The sequence below is a fragment of the Drosophila sechellia genome, chromosome 2R (assembly GCF_004382195.2).
Source record: "Drosophila sechellia strain sech25 chromosome 2R, ASM438219v1, whole genome shotgun sequence".
Classification (NCBI taxonomy): domain Eukaryota; kingdom Metazoa; phylum Arthropoda; class Insecta; order Diptera; family Drosophilidae; genus Drosophila; species Drosophila sechellia.
In genome coordinates this window covers 19596388-19615342 of record NC_045950.1, presented here as the reverse complement: position 1 = coordinate 19615342, position 18955 = coordinate 19596388, and the positions used below count along the sequence as shown (strand labels likewise).

General features: G+C 45.8%; 3 protein-coding genes across 9 annotated transcripts; all 3 read left to right on the top strand.

Moving 5' to 3' along the window:
• The first annotated feature begins 5916 nt into the window (after positions 1-5916).
• On the top strand, positions 5917-18947 carry LOC6615745 (aquaporin). 2 transcript variants are annotated; one of them, XM_032715175.1, is made up of 3 exons: positions 5917-6284; positions 17667-18225; positions 18613-18947. In XM_032715175.1, exons 1-3 carry the CDS (start codon positions 6193-6195, stop codon positions 18832-18834), a joined length of 873 nt encoding a protein of 290 aa, XP_032571066.1. In that variant the 5' UTR covers positions 5917-6192; the 3' UTR covers positions 18835-18947. The 2 variants fall into 2 exon arrangements, with proteins under 2 accessions (XP_032571066.1, XP_002040116.1); XM_002040080.2 differs by lacking the exon at positions 5917-6284 and adding an exon at positions 17429-17519.
• On the top strand, positions 8124-15064 carry LOC6615747 (aquaporin AQPcic). Of its 6 annotated transcripts, none has more exons than XM_032715173.1 (3): positions 8124-8141; positions 13989-14538; positions 14613-15064. In XM_032715173.1, the coding sequence occupies exons 2-3, from the start codon at positions 14008-14010 to the stop codon at positions 14829-14831; spliced, it is 750 nt and encodes a 249-aa protein (XP_032571064.1). In that variant the 5' UTR covers positions 8124-8141; positions 13989-14007; the 3' UTR covers positions 14832-15064. The 6 variants fall into 6 exon arrangements, with proteins under 6 accessions (XP_032571064.1, XP_032571065.1, XP_032571063.1 ...); XM_032715174.1 differs by lacking the exon at positions 8124-8141 and adding an exon at positions 8150-8221; XM_032715172.1 differs by lacking the exon at positions 8124-8141 and adding an exon at positions 12759-12826.
• Positions 15950-16888, top strand: LOC6615746 (aquaporin AQPcic). The gene is made up of 2 exons (XM_032715176.1): positions 15950-16563; positions 16627-16888. The coding sequence occupies exons 1-2, from the start codon at positions 15970-15972 to the stop codon at positions 16843-16845; spliced, it is 813 nt and encodes a 270-aa protein (XP_032571067.1). The 5' UTR covers positions 15950-15969; the 3' UTR covers positions 16846-16888.
• Positions 18948-18955: the final 8 nt, after the last annotated feature.

The window sequence follows — 18955 nt, the reverse complement described above, 5'->3', positions numbered from 1 at the left end:
AGGCCTTGTTTATTACTAATTGAATTTGCTGCCTCCGCTTTGGGAGCCCGATCTCAGTATCAATCTGGGTTCTCAGCCCCCTGGTTTCCTAGTTCATTCGAAGAGCTGAAATCAATTGGCCGGCAAACAGGTGTGAAAACTCTTTCGGCTTGTCCAAACCGAGGCGACAACTTCCTCTGCCCGATTCGAGCCGCCTTTTATTCACTTTTCGGCCAGTTCCCACGCTCTTTAGCCGCTTTAGGCTGCATTCCAAACGCTTCGATTGTTGGGCAATTAATTAGCACTGCGTGAAATTATCCCGCACTGCAGAGGGGAAACGGGGGAAAATGGGGCTGGTTTTTGGAGTAGGCGGAGGTGTGTGCACAACAATTACTGGGGCCTGGGAAAATATGATTGCACAATTCCATAAACAATTTGCAGTGATTCCGAATAATGAGGTTTTTAAGGCAAGCTCTATTTTGAAGAGCAAAGTGAACCGCTTGGTAACAATTTAAATTAATTTAAGTTAAAATATGGGAATAAGCACTACAAGTGATTGATATACTTTTATATTAATTAGTTGTAAGTTTAGTAAGACCAAAAGAATAAATTAATTTGTAGTATTGATTGTCCGCTTAATTGAACTCAATTGCCAGCCTGGTCACACTGCGCCTGAAATGTTCTCCGGGCGTAAAGTACAGCCCGTGTTTTCCGTGGTGCCCAATCACAATTAAATGCAACCGACAATTACGGCGCACATTTTTATGCCCACCAAAGCTGTGCGAGTTCCCACAGTGCGACTCCGAGGGGAGGACCTACCCGGCTCTTGGCCACATCGAAATGTGGTGCGGATGGGCGGTGGGGATGGGGTGGGGCTGGTCCGGCGAAACATTTAATTAGCTAACTCAATTAAAAGAGCGTAAAACGAATTTATGTGGTCTGGTCTGCCGACTGGCCAGTGGAGAAACACACATCAGGTGTTGCGGCCATAAAACGAGTGTGGTGTGCATGAGTTGCGCCCAGCCTGCGTACTATGTGTGCTATCTACTTCTAGAGCGCCCCTCGCTGTTCGATTGAGGTGTGGTTATAAGCGCTTTTTATGTCGAATAGAGCTCACCTGGCGATGTCGATGAAACTGCCATCCGATTGGCTGCCTGCGGACAGATAAAATAATCGAGGAGCGAGCAGGCCGGCCGATGTCGCTTGGCGCACTGAGTGCGAGCGAGTGGGCCATAGAGGCACTCACACACAGATACGAGATACACACACACTGGCGAACGACGAGAGCGTGCGCACACAATTTGAATTGAAATTGGAAAAGGAAATGTTGGAATCGAAACGAAACGAGCAGAGCACTTCGTGTGCGTTGTGGGTGGTGGTGGTGGGGTGCGAGGAGAGGGGGCGATATTAATGTACAAATACTACCCACAAGATACATTTGCATCTCGTTCTGAATCTGCCATTTGCTGCTCGACTCTCGAGTATCTAATCAATTACTCCTCTGCGGCTGAGCCAATGGGAAGCTTTCGAATGGCTAAATTCATTTAATGATTGATAAAAGACTTTGCTCGTAGATACTAGATACAAATAGGGCAAAGATACAGAAACAATATATATAAAACCTTGGCGGGAAGTTTAAGTAAATGTGCACGACCCCTTATCGATTAATCCAATTGATTGAAATGGATTCGGCAAGTGGTGCTTGTGTATTTTTGAGATACACAAGCCGCATGTGCTAATCAATCTGAAAACCTTTAGAGCACACTCCAAGCCGGCTTAAATATGAATAACGTGTTTGGGCCCTGATCAAAGCAATTGAAGGAGATGCAATAATTGTATCTCTCTTACCAACTTAAGCACACAGAGCCGAGTTTTCTGCTCAAATTCGTGTGTAAATCGAACCACAACAACTTGTCAACACTTCAGACTTTAGTTAAGCCTATTAAATGCCCCAAACGCTTTGTTGTTTCCGTCCTCGAATGTTTTGGGCCAGGTCTCTTTATTTGTTTGCCTTTTGTGCTTTTGTGTTTGTCTCTTTATTTGTAATAAATATGTTTGGCCAAAGAAGGGGGGATTCCAAGTCAAACTCGAAGTCGAAGTCGCAGTCGGAGTCTCGAGCGAAGGTGGGTTATTAATTTCACAAGTTTTGTCTGAGTTTTCCACGCTGGCCAGCGCTTATCGGGTTACATAATTGTCGTTGCATTGTCTCCCCCGCTTTTATGCAGTGTAATTATCGCACATCGGCGGCGACTTGGAGGGTTTCCCCCAAGGTTCTTGGACTATCATAATCAGGATAACCGAGAACTGACGGAGAACTGCTGCGCAGGGGACGCGCCTTGTAATTGAGTAATTTCCACTTGAATTTCCCCTTTCAATGTGTGTTTCCTTTGCGACTTTGTGTGGGATTTGAGCAGATTGCTAGTCGCAGGACTTCTGCGTATCTATTTCCGTTTGCCTGTGGTCGCTCGTCCGGCTTTGGGGATTTTTGCGGTGGCATTACATTTAATATAAGAGGAATTCGTGGGGTTGGGTCGGTGGTCTGTGCCAAGTGCCATGTGCCATGTGCTATGTGCTGTGTGCTCTCTGCCCGGAAAGCTAACAAGTTGAGGGACAAAAACAGGGAGCAGATCAAGCGTTTCTGGCACTTTTTTCGGGCAGCGTGACGCGTGTGAATTTCAATTTGAATTCGAAATTGGTAACAATGATGCGGCTCTTTTGCCCGCCTGACAAATAACTGAACTGAAGCTGTGAGGAGGGTAATAACGATGCTGTTGCAGAGACAACAACGAGCAGACGTGCCTCCAGCATTTGCTTGTACCTTGATAGAATTTCAATTTGCCCGGGCACACAATAAAAAATCTATTAAATTTCCATCTAATCACAAAAGCAATTAATCATTGACACTATTTAGGCGCTTATTAAGCGAAACAGCGCGTCGGGGGGGAGGGGAGAAGTTCAGATCCGGAGCTTACAGAAATGGGTGCATTGTTATGCTGATGCCTTTGTTGGAGATACAGAGATACAGATACTCGCAATGCAGATACAGATACAAATGAAGATACAAATGCGGCACAAGGCGACGGACACGTAATTACAATTCCTTTGGCCTGCGCGGTCATCATGTGTATAAAAAGATATTGTATCTGCATCCGTGCGCTGGCCGAGCGACATTGAATTATCATCTCTCATCTCCCATCTCATCACCCAGCACCCGTCTCGAAAAACGCCTTTTTCGGGGTTGGGTTCGACTCGGTTTGGTTGACAAACTACAAAATAATAATGTGGCATTCATTGTGCGGCAAAGAAAGGCGGAATGGGGATGTCTGGTATTATCATGCAGCGACAAGATATTTACACAATTACTCGACTCGACTCAACTCGGGACGAGCTGGGGATATTTTCACATACTGATTTTCCATTTTGAATTTACGTACAAAGCTAATTTATCATCCGGTCGCGGCTCGAGAAACTGTAAAAACGCCGTGATGTTTTGTCCCGCTGAATGGATGCCAATATTTTCCCGTCCCGGCCAGTGCATAAGTATTATAACCGCAAAATAAATAACAAATATAACAAACGATGCGACCCAAAGGTAAGTCTCGGCCAAACCCCGTCGATTGAGGCTGTCAACGGGTACGCACAATAAAAACCTTTTGTCCCACTGCGTGAGATACTTTCAACTGCACGGAATCGAAGGCATATATATGTATATACAAATGTGTATGGATATATCGTGCAAGCTGTGGACATGGGCAAGTGCCTAATTATGTGGCCGAGTCAATTTGTTCAGCCATTCGACCCATTCCCACTCGTCGCCGCTTTTTGTTTGACTTTTCTCGCTGCGGGCAAACAATAAATGTTTTGTAGTGATTAAAAAGTAGTGTGAAATCGATTATACGTATACGTACTCACATTAACCAGTTCCAGGGCCTCCAGCACCTCCGCCTCCTCCTCCACCCAATCCTCCTTCTCATCGCTGGACCGGATACATCCGATCTCCGTCACTCACTCGCCTCGGCCGATTGTCAATATTTGGTCGACTTTAGCGATACATGTTAATTCCTGTTAATCGCCGTGAGTCGGGTATTTTTGATCTCTCGAATACGTCAAGTTAATGTCTACAAGGCGCTGCTTGAATATAATAGGAAACGGAGCGGATATTTTATTTAATGAAAAAGCCCTTACCTACATATGTACATACAATTGCTATCAAATTATGGCTTAAGTAATAATTAAGATATATGTAAATATACTGCGAATTCATATATATAAAAACACAATGTCTAATTTCTTTTCAATCGCTCTCCACTTGGTTATCCAATCTAAGATATCCAATCTAAGAATTTCATAATGAGAAACGGAGGTAATATTTGTATAACAATAAACAGACCCACCCCAGTAGCTACTTCCACCACTGGGGTTCATATACCACATCCTTTAACAAATGAAGATGTACATTTTACTACAAATAATTGGTAAATTATAAGTAGAACATTTTTCAACCACTGCGTTGCAAAGCTCTTACTAATTGTGTAATACCCCCTTTAAGGGTATAAAAAGCTAGTGCTTAGGAAATGCAAGCGAAAGCTTGAAAAGCTTTCAGTGGCGCCATAAATACATATTAAGAGATGTGTTTGTTTTTGGAACCTTCGCTGTATGAATTTTGAAAAACGTTTAAGCAAAATCAAGCAATATATATTAAATATTTGTTAAGGAGAACCTATAATTAGCAATTTCGCAACTTAGTTGAAAGGAAATAGAAAATCTGAAAAATGGCCAAAAGTATGCACCCATAAGAAGAATCCCCGCAAAGTATGCAGTATCTTTTGAAAGTATCTTGTGGGCAAACGCAACTCTTGTAACAGTATTAACAGAAGTCATATACTCCCATAAAATTCGTTTATGAATTCACAAACACAGTAAGCTCATTTCAGCCATCTATTTACAGTCTACAACCCGAGCAATACTCGCCCGCCCAATAAATTGCTTTCCGATAAGTGATATCGAAGGGGGCCTCCAATATAGTGGATAAAAAAAGAACCGCCCCCATTGCAGAGCCCTAAAACAACCCCATCGTATTGCACGCGAATGAAACTAATCAAATAAAAAGCCGATCTTTGCGTCAATGCGGAATTGCCAAGGAGGATATACAAGGCTTTTTGTATAAATCCATACATGTACATACATACATAAGTGATAACTATCCCAACTAGCATACACTGCGCGAAACAATGGCATGCAATTGCCGCAGCAATTAGATGGCTTGCCCAAAAATAAAAAAAAAAACCAAAGAGATCACTTCAATTTGTGATGACCCTCTAGGCAATAGTTCAACGAAAACCTGTCGAATCAAAACACAGGTCGAAAAAACACGAGGGCAAGTGGAAAATTTGTGTACTCGACCATGCGGATACCACGCAGACATTTTTAATGGATGTGCAAAGTAGCATGATCCCTTCGCAACGTAAGCGTCAGTTTCCCACTGTCAGTTATTGACAGGAAAGTATTTGTAACGAAAATACCATATAGAAGCAGGAATATTCGAGCATTTTTTGTATCTCAAGACGTTTGTTGTTAATCTTTTAGTCTTTTTGCGGAGTATTTAGGGCTTACTCATCCTCCAATGCTAGTTCCCTATCAGTTTCAATTGGGCCGGGTAAAATTCCACTTGTGTAGTTCGGCTAAGGACCCTCGGCACTATCTAGATTGACGCGCATCGCGTTCGTTTAGGGTATATACCCACCTGGTGATTGGGTATCGTGTCTAATGGCACTTACGGTTTTTGCTGCCTCGATTTTATGGCATGCCTTTTTTGCGATATTTGATTTTGATGGGCGCTTTGGCTTTTGCTCTTCGGTTTTGTTAAGCGGCGACTTCGACAGCGTTTACTCTCCGCCAGTCAGCTATAGCCGATAGCCGTAGTATAGCTATAGTCAGTCACTCGATCGGCGCTCGAAAGCGAAACTCACATGCGTCGCACCGGCTGCAGATACAGATACAAATACCCGTTCCGCAGATACAGATACACCGTCCGCGAGTCAAGAGTCCGAATTCGCGACACGCAGTGAAGTTGTGCCCGTCCCATACGATTCATGAAAATTACCATTGCAAACAGGCAATTCAATTAGTTTGTACGCCGCCTCAAGTGCTTTACAAGTGGAGAAATAGCGAATAAAGCCCAAGCAATTGGAGTTGAAGGAATCGAGGAAGGAAATGCCAGTGCAACAGCCACAGTCCGCGGTCGTCGGTCATCCCATAAAGATGGGCAGCGAGGAGCCACCGAGTGGCAAACAAACGCGCAGAAGGTGCGACATCATTTGCTATTTATTACAACACTATTTCCTATACCCATTTCTGGCACACTTTCGGTGCCACGTTGCGTATACGTCACGTGCGCACAAGCGTTGCCAGCCCTCTCCCCCCAGTCATCCCCCCTCCCCCAACAACAAACAGGCTGCAAAAACAGAAAGCCAACATTTATTTTTGGCTGCGGCATCGAGAACCGCACTGCAAATACAAGAAAACGCAAATGCCGCCGCATTTGTTTATATATTTTGCATTTCGCAGGCCGTTTAACCAGTTTTCGGTGAATCCCGAGGCGGCTAACGAGCTGCGCTAGACATCAACGAAGTGTCCATAAATCAAGCGAGTCTGGCCTGGACCAGTAAACAATATAACATAATAATAATAATAATAATGTGGTATATAAAGTCCGAAGTGGATCGAACACTGTGTCACATGCGCGGGAGTTACGATGGTCGATGAGCATCTCGAAGTCATCAATCGCTTCTATGCGCGACTTTGATTCGTCGCGGTTTCATTGAATTTATTTATTAATCTAGCGAGCTAAATTGCTTCTACCTCGATCGCTGGCACCTATAGTTTCTATGTCTATGTCCATAATTTATTATCGAACTTCAAATGTGTTCCGCCGCGAAGAGGTCTATGCTAATCTTTGGGTGCAAGTCGCCGAAGGTGCGCGTCATAAGGCGAGTGATTTGAGTGTCAAGGCCACAAGGAAATCCGAATCCGAATCCGTCATGGAAATCGGAATCGCGATAAAGCTTTCGATAAGTGACGTGTCGCTGGCCGTGATTGATAAGCAGTGCTATCTCGAGTGAGTGCCATGAAAATCCAGCCAGGAATCTTACGGGTAAGTTTTCCAGTCACCGCAACCTTGAAGGTAAGTGTAAACAGAGCCATTAATCCCCGCTTCCCTCTTGATTCGCTCTTATCAAAAAGGGCGCGGCACTTCAGTTTTATAGGTGTTTTCCAATTGATAATCACTCGCTTGCCACGGATTACAATTATTTAATTTAGTCTATCTCCTCTTGCTCTTCCTATCAGTTTTGGGTTGTCTTATCACTTGGGGAGCGCCACTTGAGACCAATTGAGGTGTTTTTTGTAGGTAGACTACCAACCTCAGCATCTGAGGTGTTCTGATAATTGGCGGAAATATTAGGCAAATAGGTATGACTGTAATATTTATTCTAACTTATAATTGAACAGTTGGCATGACTTCCATGTGTCCAAATATGGGAACGGTGGGTTTTTAATTGTTTACTCGGGACTGCGTGACTATTGTGTCCGTAAGTATGGGTTTTATATTGGACTTTATTTGCTTAACTAATGTAAATAGCAAAGTTGTATCAGAAGTGATGCACCTGTCATGGATTTGATGAGATAATCAAAGTTTAAATTGATAGATTCATTCTCTATTTTTGTTAACATAATATATCTTGTGAAATGTCAAATATTTCGATGGTGTTACTGAAAGAACTCGGTGAATCATGCATGATGTGAATGTTTTTATTGAGATCAACAAAAACCCGTTCCAAATTCCACCGCCCACTGCTTTGCACTGCTTGCCCGCTGCGAGCTGTTTGCGCTGCTTGAAGCAAAGCGCATATTAACGTGAACTTAGTCGCTTGATAACGCTATCAAAAGCTCACATCACTGGCGCAAGAACGCTGCGTCGACTGAGCAGGAAGCTTCGCACTGCTTGCTTGTGCTGGAAAGCAGCAGAGAACAGCTAGCGGAATCATACGCCGTGGTGTCCAGCTGCGACGCCGACTGCGCAGCCCACTCGCAGTCGATCGCGCGTATTTTGCTGCAGGCCTTTTCCACACTCAATAACAAACAAACGATCGATCGGAACGCAGGTTAGTTTGGCTCTCCGTGGTCTGCTTGAGTGTGCGTTAATTAATTAGCAAAGCTGTCGCCAAATTTCATCAAGACTCAGGTGGGCAGAGAGGTGGCTTCGATATAAAAAGGCCTGCAGTGCGTTGACTGGCGGCACAAGCTGTTCGCAAAACGCGTTTTCGAACTGGCGTGCTTGCACTTTTGAGTATCGTGAACTGCTTCCTGGGTAAATGAAAAAAAAAGAAAAAGAGAACACAGTGAAACAGAAAGTTGGTGGAATATTTCCATATCTTGAGGAGAGTGAATGCGAGTGAGTGGAGTGCGTGATTTTGAGTGTGAGTTCTGCTTTGGCACGCGTGTAATGGCCGATAAATGTTAATTTTATTAAAATATTTGACTTCGTCTGGGTTATCTTGGCTGTCAGCATTCCGCTTTCCATTTCTGCCTTATCGCCGTCTAGCCATAAAAGTAGAGTTCCCACTCCCACAGCGCCGCCACTGGCTGCTTTGAATAGTTGAATAGTTGGATACCTGAATAGTGATCAAACAAGCGAAGAACAATCGAAAACACCCGGGCGGGCACATTGCCTGCACATTTATACGTTTATTAATATTGTTGTTTACCGACTGCCGCATTATTAACTGGTAATTATGTGCATTATTTAGCATTTGCACCTGATGATGGGCGAGCCTGCAGGGGCGAAGGTAATTGCCAGTGATCCCACGATTGCGCAACTATCGGAGCGAGTAATTAGAAGTTCAGCTGCAATAGATATGATAGATATGACCATCATTCTACGGAGGACTCCTCCGTGTGACATTCATTTAACACTTGCCGTCTGGTGCTGAAAAGCGACTCTACCGGAGAATGTTTATTTTTAAAGAACTGTGCAACGCTTTTTGGACGTTTTGGCTTTTGGAAAACGTTTCCACTCTGTGTGCGCATACATTAGTCGGCCCGCTGTTCTACTTTAGCTTTTAGCTACACAAATATACCTATATATGTGTATATACATTCATATATGTTTGCCCCGACCATTGTTGTTTTTGTATACTAATTAGACGTCGGCTGGTGTGGCGGTCTTATCAAAATTATCATTGAAAAATAAGTATAGCAACACGATTGGCGGGGTCACTCGATTCTCGGTTCTCGGTGTTCTATAAACTGAAAAGCGCCCTGATAAGTAAGAAACTGAATTTCTGGCCTTGGATCAGGCGATTTTGCATAGTGCCCGCGCCAAATTGATCATTTTATGATACCTTAAGTACCAATGTCTTATGTGGCCACTTGGGAATATTTCAGTTTATCTTCTACATAGAAACCCGCCATATGGTGGTGTGCTTGGAATCGAAGTTTTATCTGCGCAATTCGAGAACTTAAACTCACACTCGCACCAAAAAACGAAAAATGAAACCAAGCAAAATGAACATTTTTTCGGCTGCCTTGAAGAAATCTCTCATGATAGGGGTACAAACAGAATTACAAATGCCAGTTTATTTCAAGAAATCTTAATTTTTGACATTAGATGTCAGATTTTGAAAAGCGATTGCTCCTTTTTAACAATGCTTAATAAAACAGCTGATCTCATTAGTACCATTAGTTTAATAATTTCAAAACTGTTCAAGTAATTAGTGACTAACTAAACGAAGTCTCGATTTTATATAAGTTGGCACATGCCTTCGATTAAGATCTTTCGGGGGGAACCCACGAGTTTGTGCTATTCAAATTTGATAAATCAATCAAGTGGCGAATCGCGTCCCCCATCGCCAGATCCAGATTTTTGGCTCTATTAAACGGATCAATCGAGATTTGGCCCAGTTGTAAAGTCATCATATGATTGAGAGACCGGTCGGACACGGAACAGTTGGCCGCCTCAAATTGGGCCAGTCCAAGTGTCTGATATGGCAGTTCCTGTATGGTAATTGTGCCTGACTTGGCCAGTTTTATGCCAAAACCCGGCGATTCTTCACAGTTGGCTGATGTCATTCAATCCCACGCCGTCGTATTTGTGCTTGGCAAGCCGCAGCTACTCGGAACTGCGATTAGCTTGCTTGCTTTGCCACTTGATAAGGTGCGCTTCCGTGGGGTTATCAGGTTATCAATCGGGTCCCAGCTGCCATTGAGCAGACAAGACTTTAAGACGGGGCCGTTGCATAATGCATAAGCTCCAGCCTAATTCCGGAGTCACTCCATCCTTATCGCCATTATCGAATGGACTGCATATACATACGTATTGTCAGAAGTGGGACAAAGTAAAAAACTGTATTGATTAGAGGCCACGTCGGACCATAAATTAACTGCTGACCAGCCTTCGTGGAAGAGCAGAAGGAAATCGTAGCCTAGGTCACTGCCGAGTGCTATCAGAGTTCAGAATAAGAGTTTTTTGCCAGTAATTAGCAAAGTGTCTGTCTAGTCACTACAAAGCCATTCACAAATCATAGTGTGAGCAATCCCCTTTCGAGTGGCCCAACCTCGTGGCCAGCTGATAAGACGGAGCCCCACCGTTTTAGCCACAAAATCAGGGGCCTTCAGCTGCCAGGGCACCTGACTTTTCCGAGCCGTGTGCGTGGATCTCGCCGCATTTTTGACCACGTCTTAATTGCCCCCGTATTTACAGCCGTAAATAAAAGGGGCCAGCACTGCGAGGTGGCGATGCCAACAAGCTGTTGCGCAACCCGAGCGTCAGCAGTTACCATTGCCCTGATAAGCCGCACAGATAAGAGCAGAACCTTGGGGCTAGGAAGAAGCTGCTTTGGATCTTGATCAATGGGCACTAAGGCTTCCGCCTGTGGCACCATAATGAGCTTCAATTACGATCCAGCTGGCAATTGGAATGCCATAAAGGGGTATACGTTGTTGTTGCACTTCAATAAGTCGGCACCCGATCACTATCGCACTTTGGAAGAGCCGTAAATGCGGGGCGATGTCAAAAGTCTGACGAGTAAATCCGATTTGAGTTGGCCCAATTATGGCCAAGTTAAGCCTGTGATATTGCCCCGCCAGACACCGCCAATCCCAATACACCATCGCCATCACTCAGCTCGATATCAGTTATCAGTGTGAGTGACAGTGGTTGCGGCGTGTGGTTTATGGCCAACATTTTAGGGCCACTAGCGAAAATCTCTTCTTAAGCAGCCCCAGCCATCAGCAAACAGCGGGTGGGGCTTATCAGCACGGATTGATTAGCTGTTCTTCAGGCTAACAAGTTTTTTACGACGAGCTTCTGGCCAAAGGCTTATCACTCCATTACCAACTTAGTCATAATTAGCTAATAATAACGCCGCGTGATAAGGAAGCTCCTCCAGAAGCTTCCACAACCAAAAGCTAACGATCGAAGCTCCGTTAAAGCTGCACATCCTCGCAGCTGAGCTTTTGAGAAGCTCCGAGGAGTCCCCGTTCTTATCGCACCGCTCTGTTAATTAACAGACCTCACTTCCGCCAACATCAGCGATTAGCACTCCCCAAAATACGAACGTAGAACCGCCCAGTCACGTCCCATCACTTAGACAAACGCTGAGAATGGATTATAATAATTAAGACCCATCATCCCAAACGGGGTTTGTCGTCAATTAGGCCCTCGGGCCATTGGAAATCGTGGCCCATGCAGCGATCCCATGAGTGATACGTGATCCTTCTGGGCATGGAAAATATGATAAAGGCGCAGGTGGTAATTAAATTATTATTATTATTATTGCGCTGCCGATCGGATGGTGTGATTTATTTTTAAGCTTTTGATCCATCGCGTGTTTACTGCTTCGCCTTTAATCTCTTTGTCTCTTGCCAAAACGTGTCGCTCTCTTTTGACCAACAGTCAATGAGTTGGCCAAACAAACATTTGCTGTTGGCCAAGGGCCAAAACACAAATGCCGCAGCAGTGCTATTTTCTCCACTGCTTTCTGTGGAAATGCCGATGTGTGTTATGGCTAGAAAGCGATAGAAAACATTAGGCGTGGTCAGTGAGGGTCAAAGGTTCTGAATAGATAGATCACCTGAGAGCACTGCGTACTGTGTGTGTGCAACAGCAGGGCTTTGAAAATATTTGCTTTAAATTGTTATTATTTATTGCCGACTGCCGCTCCAATTGTTATTGAGACACATAACTACGCAAATTGCGTGCAATTTGATCGACAGGCGTGCCGAGATTTGCCGTGATTTGTTTGCCACATTGCGTGGTACCCCGATTCACGCAACGCATCCTCAATTGCAGCAATTGCAATTGATAGTAATCGAAGCGACGGTGGTAATTGATAGTGGGCCACTCTGCTGTTATCAATACGCAGTGGCCAGCTTCAATTTTCAATTGCCAGCGCGTCACGCACTTGCACAGCATAGTGCGGTGTTCCGCCCACCGCCCACCACCCAACTACACTGAAAATAATCATGGGGATTTTCGGCATCAATTATAGTTTAGTGCTAAGTCTGAATGACATGCAATCCAAATGTCGTATTTAAGGAACTATATTTACTACTATAATTCTAGCAATCATTGCTAAGCAGATTTCCCTTTCCCATGGCAAACATATAGTTCGAAACTAGTTAAATGAAATATAATAATTATTATAAAATGCTCTGAGTAAACATAAGCCGGATGAATTCGATAGAGCAAAACCAGTATGTCAGTTGGACACCAAGCGTTAATATCTGCCCTTGTTTCCATGGAATATCATCCGTATTGTTTCTCCCATTTTATAATGATTTAAGTCAGGTGAGTTGCAAAGGGAGAGTGGGAGCGAGAAGGAGCATCGCTCCAGAGATAATCGCAAAAGCGAGCGAGAGCAGCGAACGAGCGTTTAAGATGCTCATAAATTCTGGACACTTGACTTTTTTATGCTCACCAGTAGGATTCGCTAATTTCCACGCCTTCGTGTGTGTGTGTTTGTGGTCCCCTACCCGGCATGTGTGTGTGTATCTGTGTGTGTTGGTGCTCTCTCACTGGGGCTAAAAATGGGCTTTTGATTTACGCAATATTATATAGACACAGATATAAATATTTGCCTATGGCTACTCCACCGCCTCAGATTGACATTGACAGTCGCGCTGCCGCTTCGTGAATTTTCACCAGCTCCGGAAAAGATTGATTATATAGTGCGATCTCGAAGAATCGGACAAGTGTCAAAATGAGTCACGAGATTCGGTAAATATCTGGCCCTCAAAACCAAAGAAAGTCAAAAAAAAGTGGACTGGCTACCAGAAAGAGGGATTTACCAATCACAATAAACGGATTAATTCGCAACGTAGTGAACTCCAATTGAGTCGAGTGGCCCTCAGCCGATAAGAGTGACAAAGATTGGTTATTGTTTTATGGCCATGCCGTGATTTGATTCGCATTTTTTGGGCCATTTATCTATAAACCCAATTGACAGCCGAACGGCAATCACAAGTCTACTAAATTTAGTACACGGCTACTTCATGTCAGTCCAACCATCGATGTCATTCGCACTGTGGTCTTCCCGCAGCAGGCATCGTTTGTCGGATCAGCAGCATAAGCTGTGCTTCCCAAAAGGGAGTTTGGAAAATCGATGCCAAGTCAATGAACTTCGAGCAGCAGGGGATGGATCCGCAAGGGGTGGAAAACCAGCTGGAAATCGTCCAGAAAGCAGCAGGAGAGCAGCAGTTGCAAAGGTCTTGAACCTGGACAAACAACAAAGTTGCACGATAGTTTAGATTGTAGGAGTGTGTCGCGGGGATTAGGTGCGAATCGCGGCGGGCTTTGCGAATCGATAGGATGGTCTTAGATAGGATATGATTGATGAAGTTCCTAAGCAGGTCTACTTAGAGTCGAGAAAGGGATGGACGACGCCGTGCGACAGAGAGGGTAGCTCGCTTTTTAGTGTGGCATTATTCAAGCGCTTCTCTGGCCATTTCAGTTGCTGTAAGGTCTTCAAAATGAAGGGATCGACGCTGGACAAAATCTCCGCCTTCCTCGGCGAGCTCATCGGCACGGGCATCCTGGTCTTCCTGGGCTGCATGGGCTGCGTGAAGACGGACCTCTTCCCCAACAGCCATCTGCAGATAGTGCTGAACTTCGGCTTTGCCGTCCTCATCGCCATCCAGTGCTTCGGCTGCGTCTCCGGCGCCCATCTGAATCCCGCCGTGACCGTGGCCGCCTACATCTACGAGATGGTCACCCTGCGCATGGCCTTTGCCTACTTCGCCGCCCAGATGCTGGGCGCCTTCATCGGCTATGGCCTGCTCATGGTCCTGCTCCCCTCGTCCACACTCAATGTGGGCGCCGGACTCTGTGTGACCTTGCCGCACGGCAGCGTGTCCACCGGCCAGGCCTTCGGCATCGAGTTCGTCATCACCTCCATCCTGGTCATCGTCTGCTGCGGCGTCTGGGATCCGCGCAACTCCAGATTCCATGACTCCGTGGGCATTCGATTTGGCCTGGCCATCGCCTGCCTCGCCTGCGCTGCCGTAAGTTAGGCCAACGTTTGGCTAACCCTTACCTGCCTCGAATGGATTATTAACCTCGTTCCCCTTGGTTTTAGGGTCCCTTCACCGGCGCCAGCATGAACCCGGCCAGGTCGTTCGCCCCCGCCCTGTGGAACAAGTACTTCGAGAGCAACTGGATCTACTGGCTGGCCCCGCTGAGCTCCTCCGCCATCACTGCCTACGCCTACAAGGTCGTTTTCCGCCGCGAGGTGGTGGAGGCGGAGATCACCTCCAACGAGAAGCTGCGGCAACTGGAGGACGTCCAGCTGTCGTAGAGCCAAAGACATTGCTGTAGGAAAAGCCCTAACTAATTTAGTCTAAGATGCCGAATTTTAAAATAATGCATTCGTTGTACGCTAATGTTAACAGTGTCTTCACAAAGTGCTCGAACGTTTCAAAGGCGAACCAAGTGCCCACCTAAGCTCTTGAAACGATAAACGTCTTGGTGAAAACACTAATTGCCTTCAGAAATAAAGAACATCGAGATTTTTAACCTATAAGAAACCAAGAAGCTAATTATTTTTATTGTTGTAAGAAATTAGCCAGTAATTTTGGGCGATTTGTGGTGAAATGCTGTGTTTTTGATATCTGAAGTTATGCTCTTCTGGTGAGAAAACTCATCTTATCTAAAAGCTTTTCATTCTTCAATAATGAGGTATTTGTGTTGATTAAGTCTAAGTTACTTCCGGGCTTAAAACTACCAATAAGCTTTTTCCAGGAATCGAAAGTGAAAAAAGCCCGTGAGCTTAAGCGGTCTTTGGAAAATCTGGTCATAAGATATTCGAATATCTTAGTACCTTCAAATCGACCAATCAAATGGGGGCTGAAAAACGTTATCAGCAGGCTGCGAATGAGGGGCGCGTACCAGCCAAATAAAGCAAATATACCAACCATATGCTCCGTATACGGAGCACAAATGATGTATGTTCCATGTGGTTTAAAGGGGACTAAGGGCTATGGGTGATATGCTAATGCTGGATTTGCACCACTCTTCTGGAATTTCTGAAAATCATGGGGTGATTCCTTCGAGTAGCTTTCGAACACCATAGGCCAGGCTTATTGGCCTAGTTGTGGCGATTCAGACACTGGCTGGCACAAGAAGTACGAGTATTGGCCAGGGCTCGGCGCCCCGTTCGCCGTTCGATAAAGATCTTAATGAGATAAGATTGAGCACAAATCGGGCGAAATGGCAGTGGCGCTTATCAGGCCGATAATTACGGCTGAGCAAAGCCCCGAAAATCGCCTTGATGGATTGATCCATTCTGAATGGGTGGGCGGGGGCTGCTCCCAAATCTGCGCTCGATAATTAGCATTAAGGTTTTATAATGGATTTTGATTGATTGCCGTAAATTTGCTGGCGCGTTGGGTCACTTGGGCAGCCGCCCAACGTTGCGCCAGTAGAGTTCCGTCAGCATGTCGCAACAGAAGCAAAAATCGCAGGAGTCCAATCCGAGCGCCAGGTGGCGCCTGGAAGGACACCACAGGAGTGCGATAGCCTGCTTCTTCGGTGAACTGGTGGCGACTGCCGTCTTCGTTTTCATAGCCTGCATGGGCTGTGTGGAAACGCCCCTGTTCCAGAACTCGCACTTCCGCAGTGGCCTCACCTTCGGCCTGGCCATCCTCATCGCCATCCAGTGCTTCGGCTCCGTTTCCGGTGCTCACTTGAATCCGGCCATCACCCTTGCTGCCTGGCTGTACGGCGCCATCGGTTGGATCCGGGCCATCGCTTACTTCGTGGCCCAGGCAGCCGGAGCCCTGATAGGCTATGGTCTCCTGGTGGCTGTTCTGCCCGGGAACTCCATCAAGGGGGTGGACAACCCGGCGGGTGTTTGCGTGACAGTTCTGGCCCCCGGAATAAGCGTACTTCGGGGGGTCTTCATCGAGTTCCTCATTACCTGCTGCCTGGTCATGGTGGCCTGTTCGGTGTGGGATCCACGGAATGCCAAGCTGAAGGACTCTGTGCCCGTGAGATTCGGCCTCACCGTCTCCTGTCTGATCCTCACAGCGGTTGGTATTTCGGTGCGTTTCAAGATTCGAAGTGTTACTTAATGGGGAGTCTGTTGCTTTTAGGGTCTCTTCACGGGAGCCAGCATGAATCCGACCAGGTCCCTGGGTCCAGCTGTTTGGAACGACTCCTGGGCACACCACTGGATCTACTGGGTGGGTCCATTGGTGGCAGGAGCTGTGACCTCGCTGATCTATCGCATGGCCTTCAAGGGCGACGAGGAGATCGATCTGAGAACTTCCGATGCCAAGATACGAATGATCGGAGAGGTTATAGTGCAATAGGTGTGAATCGAATCTTATCGAATAAACTATATATATACGAATATGTTGTAATAATAGAACCACAAAATATTTAGGTCGATTAAGTAATTAAGCACCACTTTTATTATTTCTATAGCATACAATTGGGATGAGGGGCGATATAGGCCATTTTTTTGGGGGCTCGTATTCGCTGGAAAGTTTGTCGAGTTTGTCATATATATCAATAGGTCCATAGGTCTTTAAAAACCATTATCAATGGCCACTGATAAGTAACCCTTTAGAATTGCTCAGCTTGATAGCGAGTGAACTGTTCTGCTATTCAACCATTACAACAGCTGGCTTAAATCATGTTGATTAGATGGCTTATAGCCACTGTCTAGTGGGACAATAACTTAGTGCCTTGTCACATTTTGAATTGCCTTAAAACGTCATAAAGTGGACATACGCACTCGAGTGATTGTAGCAGACCAACGCGAATGTTCGGCAATAGTTGGGTAGATACGAGTATGTAGAACCGCTGGCTGATAACCCACGTAAGGCGATTAGACGAGATTGCCGGCGATTAAGAGCCGGCGATAGAGTATGCGATTCGCACCATTGAGTACTTGGTCTGGAGTGCAGTCCACGTTGGACCACGTCTCCGTTAAAGTCAATCGCTCGTCTCGACGCACGTAAATCATGGCTACAACCGCAAGGTGATCCACCAAGTTCCAAGCCCTAAAATCAATGTCTAAAATCTCTTCGAACTGAATGATAAGAGTGACTCAAAAATAATGAAACACATTGAAAGCTGCGCAAACCCACAAGAATACTAAAATTGAATATTCCTCTCTATTCCGCAGCCAATCCAACTGCTGGCTGCTGCAGCGCCGCCAGCTGGACAGCATCACAACAGTTCTTGCCGAGATGATAGCCACCGCCATGCTGATGTTGCTCGGATGCATGGGCAGTGTCCAGAACTCCGTGTTCACCAACTCGAACTTCCAGAGCGCCCTGAACTTCGGGTTCGTGGTGCTAATCTGCATCCAGTGCTTCGGGTGCGTGTGTGGCGCACACCTGAATCCCGCCGTCACCCTGGCCACCTACGTCTACAACATGATCTCCCTGCCGATGGCTCTGGCCTACTTTGTGGCCCAGATGGTGGGCGCCTTCATTGGCTACGGCCTGCTGAAGGCGGTGCTCCCGGAGAGCGCCATCTACAGCACTGAGAACCCCAATGGCGTCTGCCTCACCTCGCTCAACAGCACCCTGACCCCTTGGCAGGGCCTGGCCGTGGAGTTCCTGATCACCTGCGTCCTCATCTCCATCTGCTGCGGCGTGTGGGATCCCCGCAATGCCACCAAGCAGGACTCGCTGCCAGTGCGATTTGGCCTGGCCATCGCATGCCTGTCGCTCACAGCGGTAAGTTGATTATTGTTTGGCTTTCAGATAAGGATTAGATATATCTTATTTTGTAATCCACCTTAATGTGTGTTCGTCCGAGTAATATCGATACAGATAATAATGTCTGCTCTTAAGAAATATCAAATCGACGATCCGCTATGCTAAAATTCCAATCACTATCTGTTTTCAATTTATCAGGCATATGCACTTGACTTTCTCGGTATCGATGATAAGCTTTCTTTAAATGGCATATAATCAGTTTTATAGACATTTTGGCCATCGCATGAAATGAAATCAATAAGTAACACATATTTTGAGTAGATGTATATTTCCATCTTATCAGAACACAAATTTCATGTGGGTTTTTTTCAACTTTTTAACTTTTTGTAAATCACCACCCAACAGGGACAACTGACTGGGGCTAGTATGAATCCAGTCCGATCCTTCGCTCCGGCCATCTGGAACGGATACTGGGATGACCACTGGATCTACTGGGTGGGTCCCATGGCGGCTGCGCTGGTCACCTCGGTGATCTACAAGCACGCCTTCCGGCGGGAGCTGGAGGAATCGGAGGTGGACGAGACCACGATGTCAACCAAGAGGACCTCGGAGGCGGAGCTCGCCTAGATGGATATAATACACATAAGACAAGTTATCGTTTAAGTTCGTGTTCGTATGAGTTGAGAGCGGATAGTTTTAAGTTGCAAAGCGTGCAAATAAATACCTTAAATGAATTCCTACGCCTGAC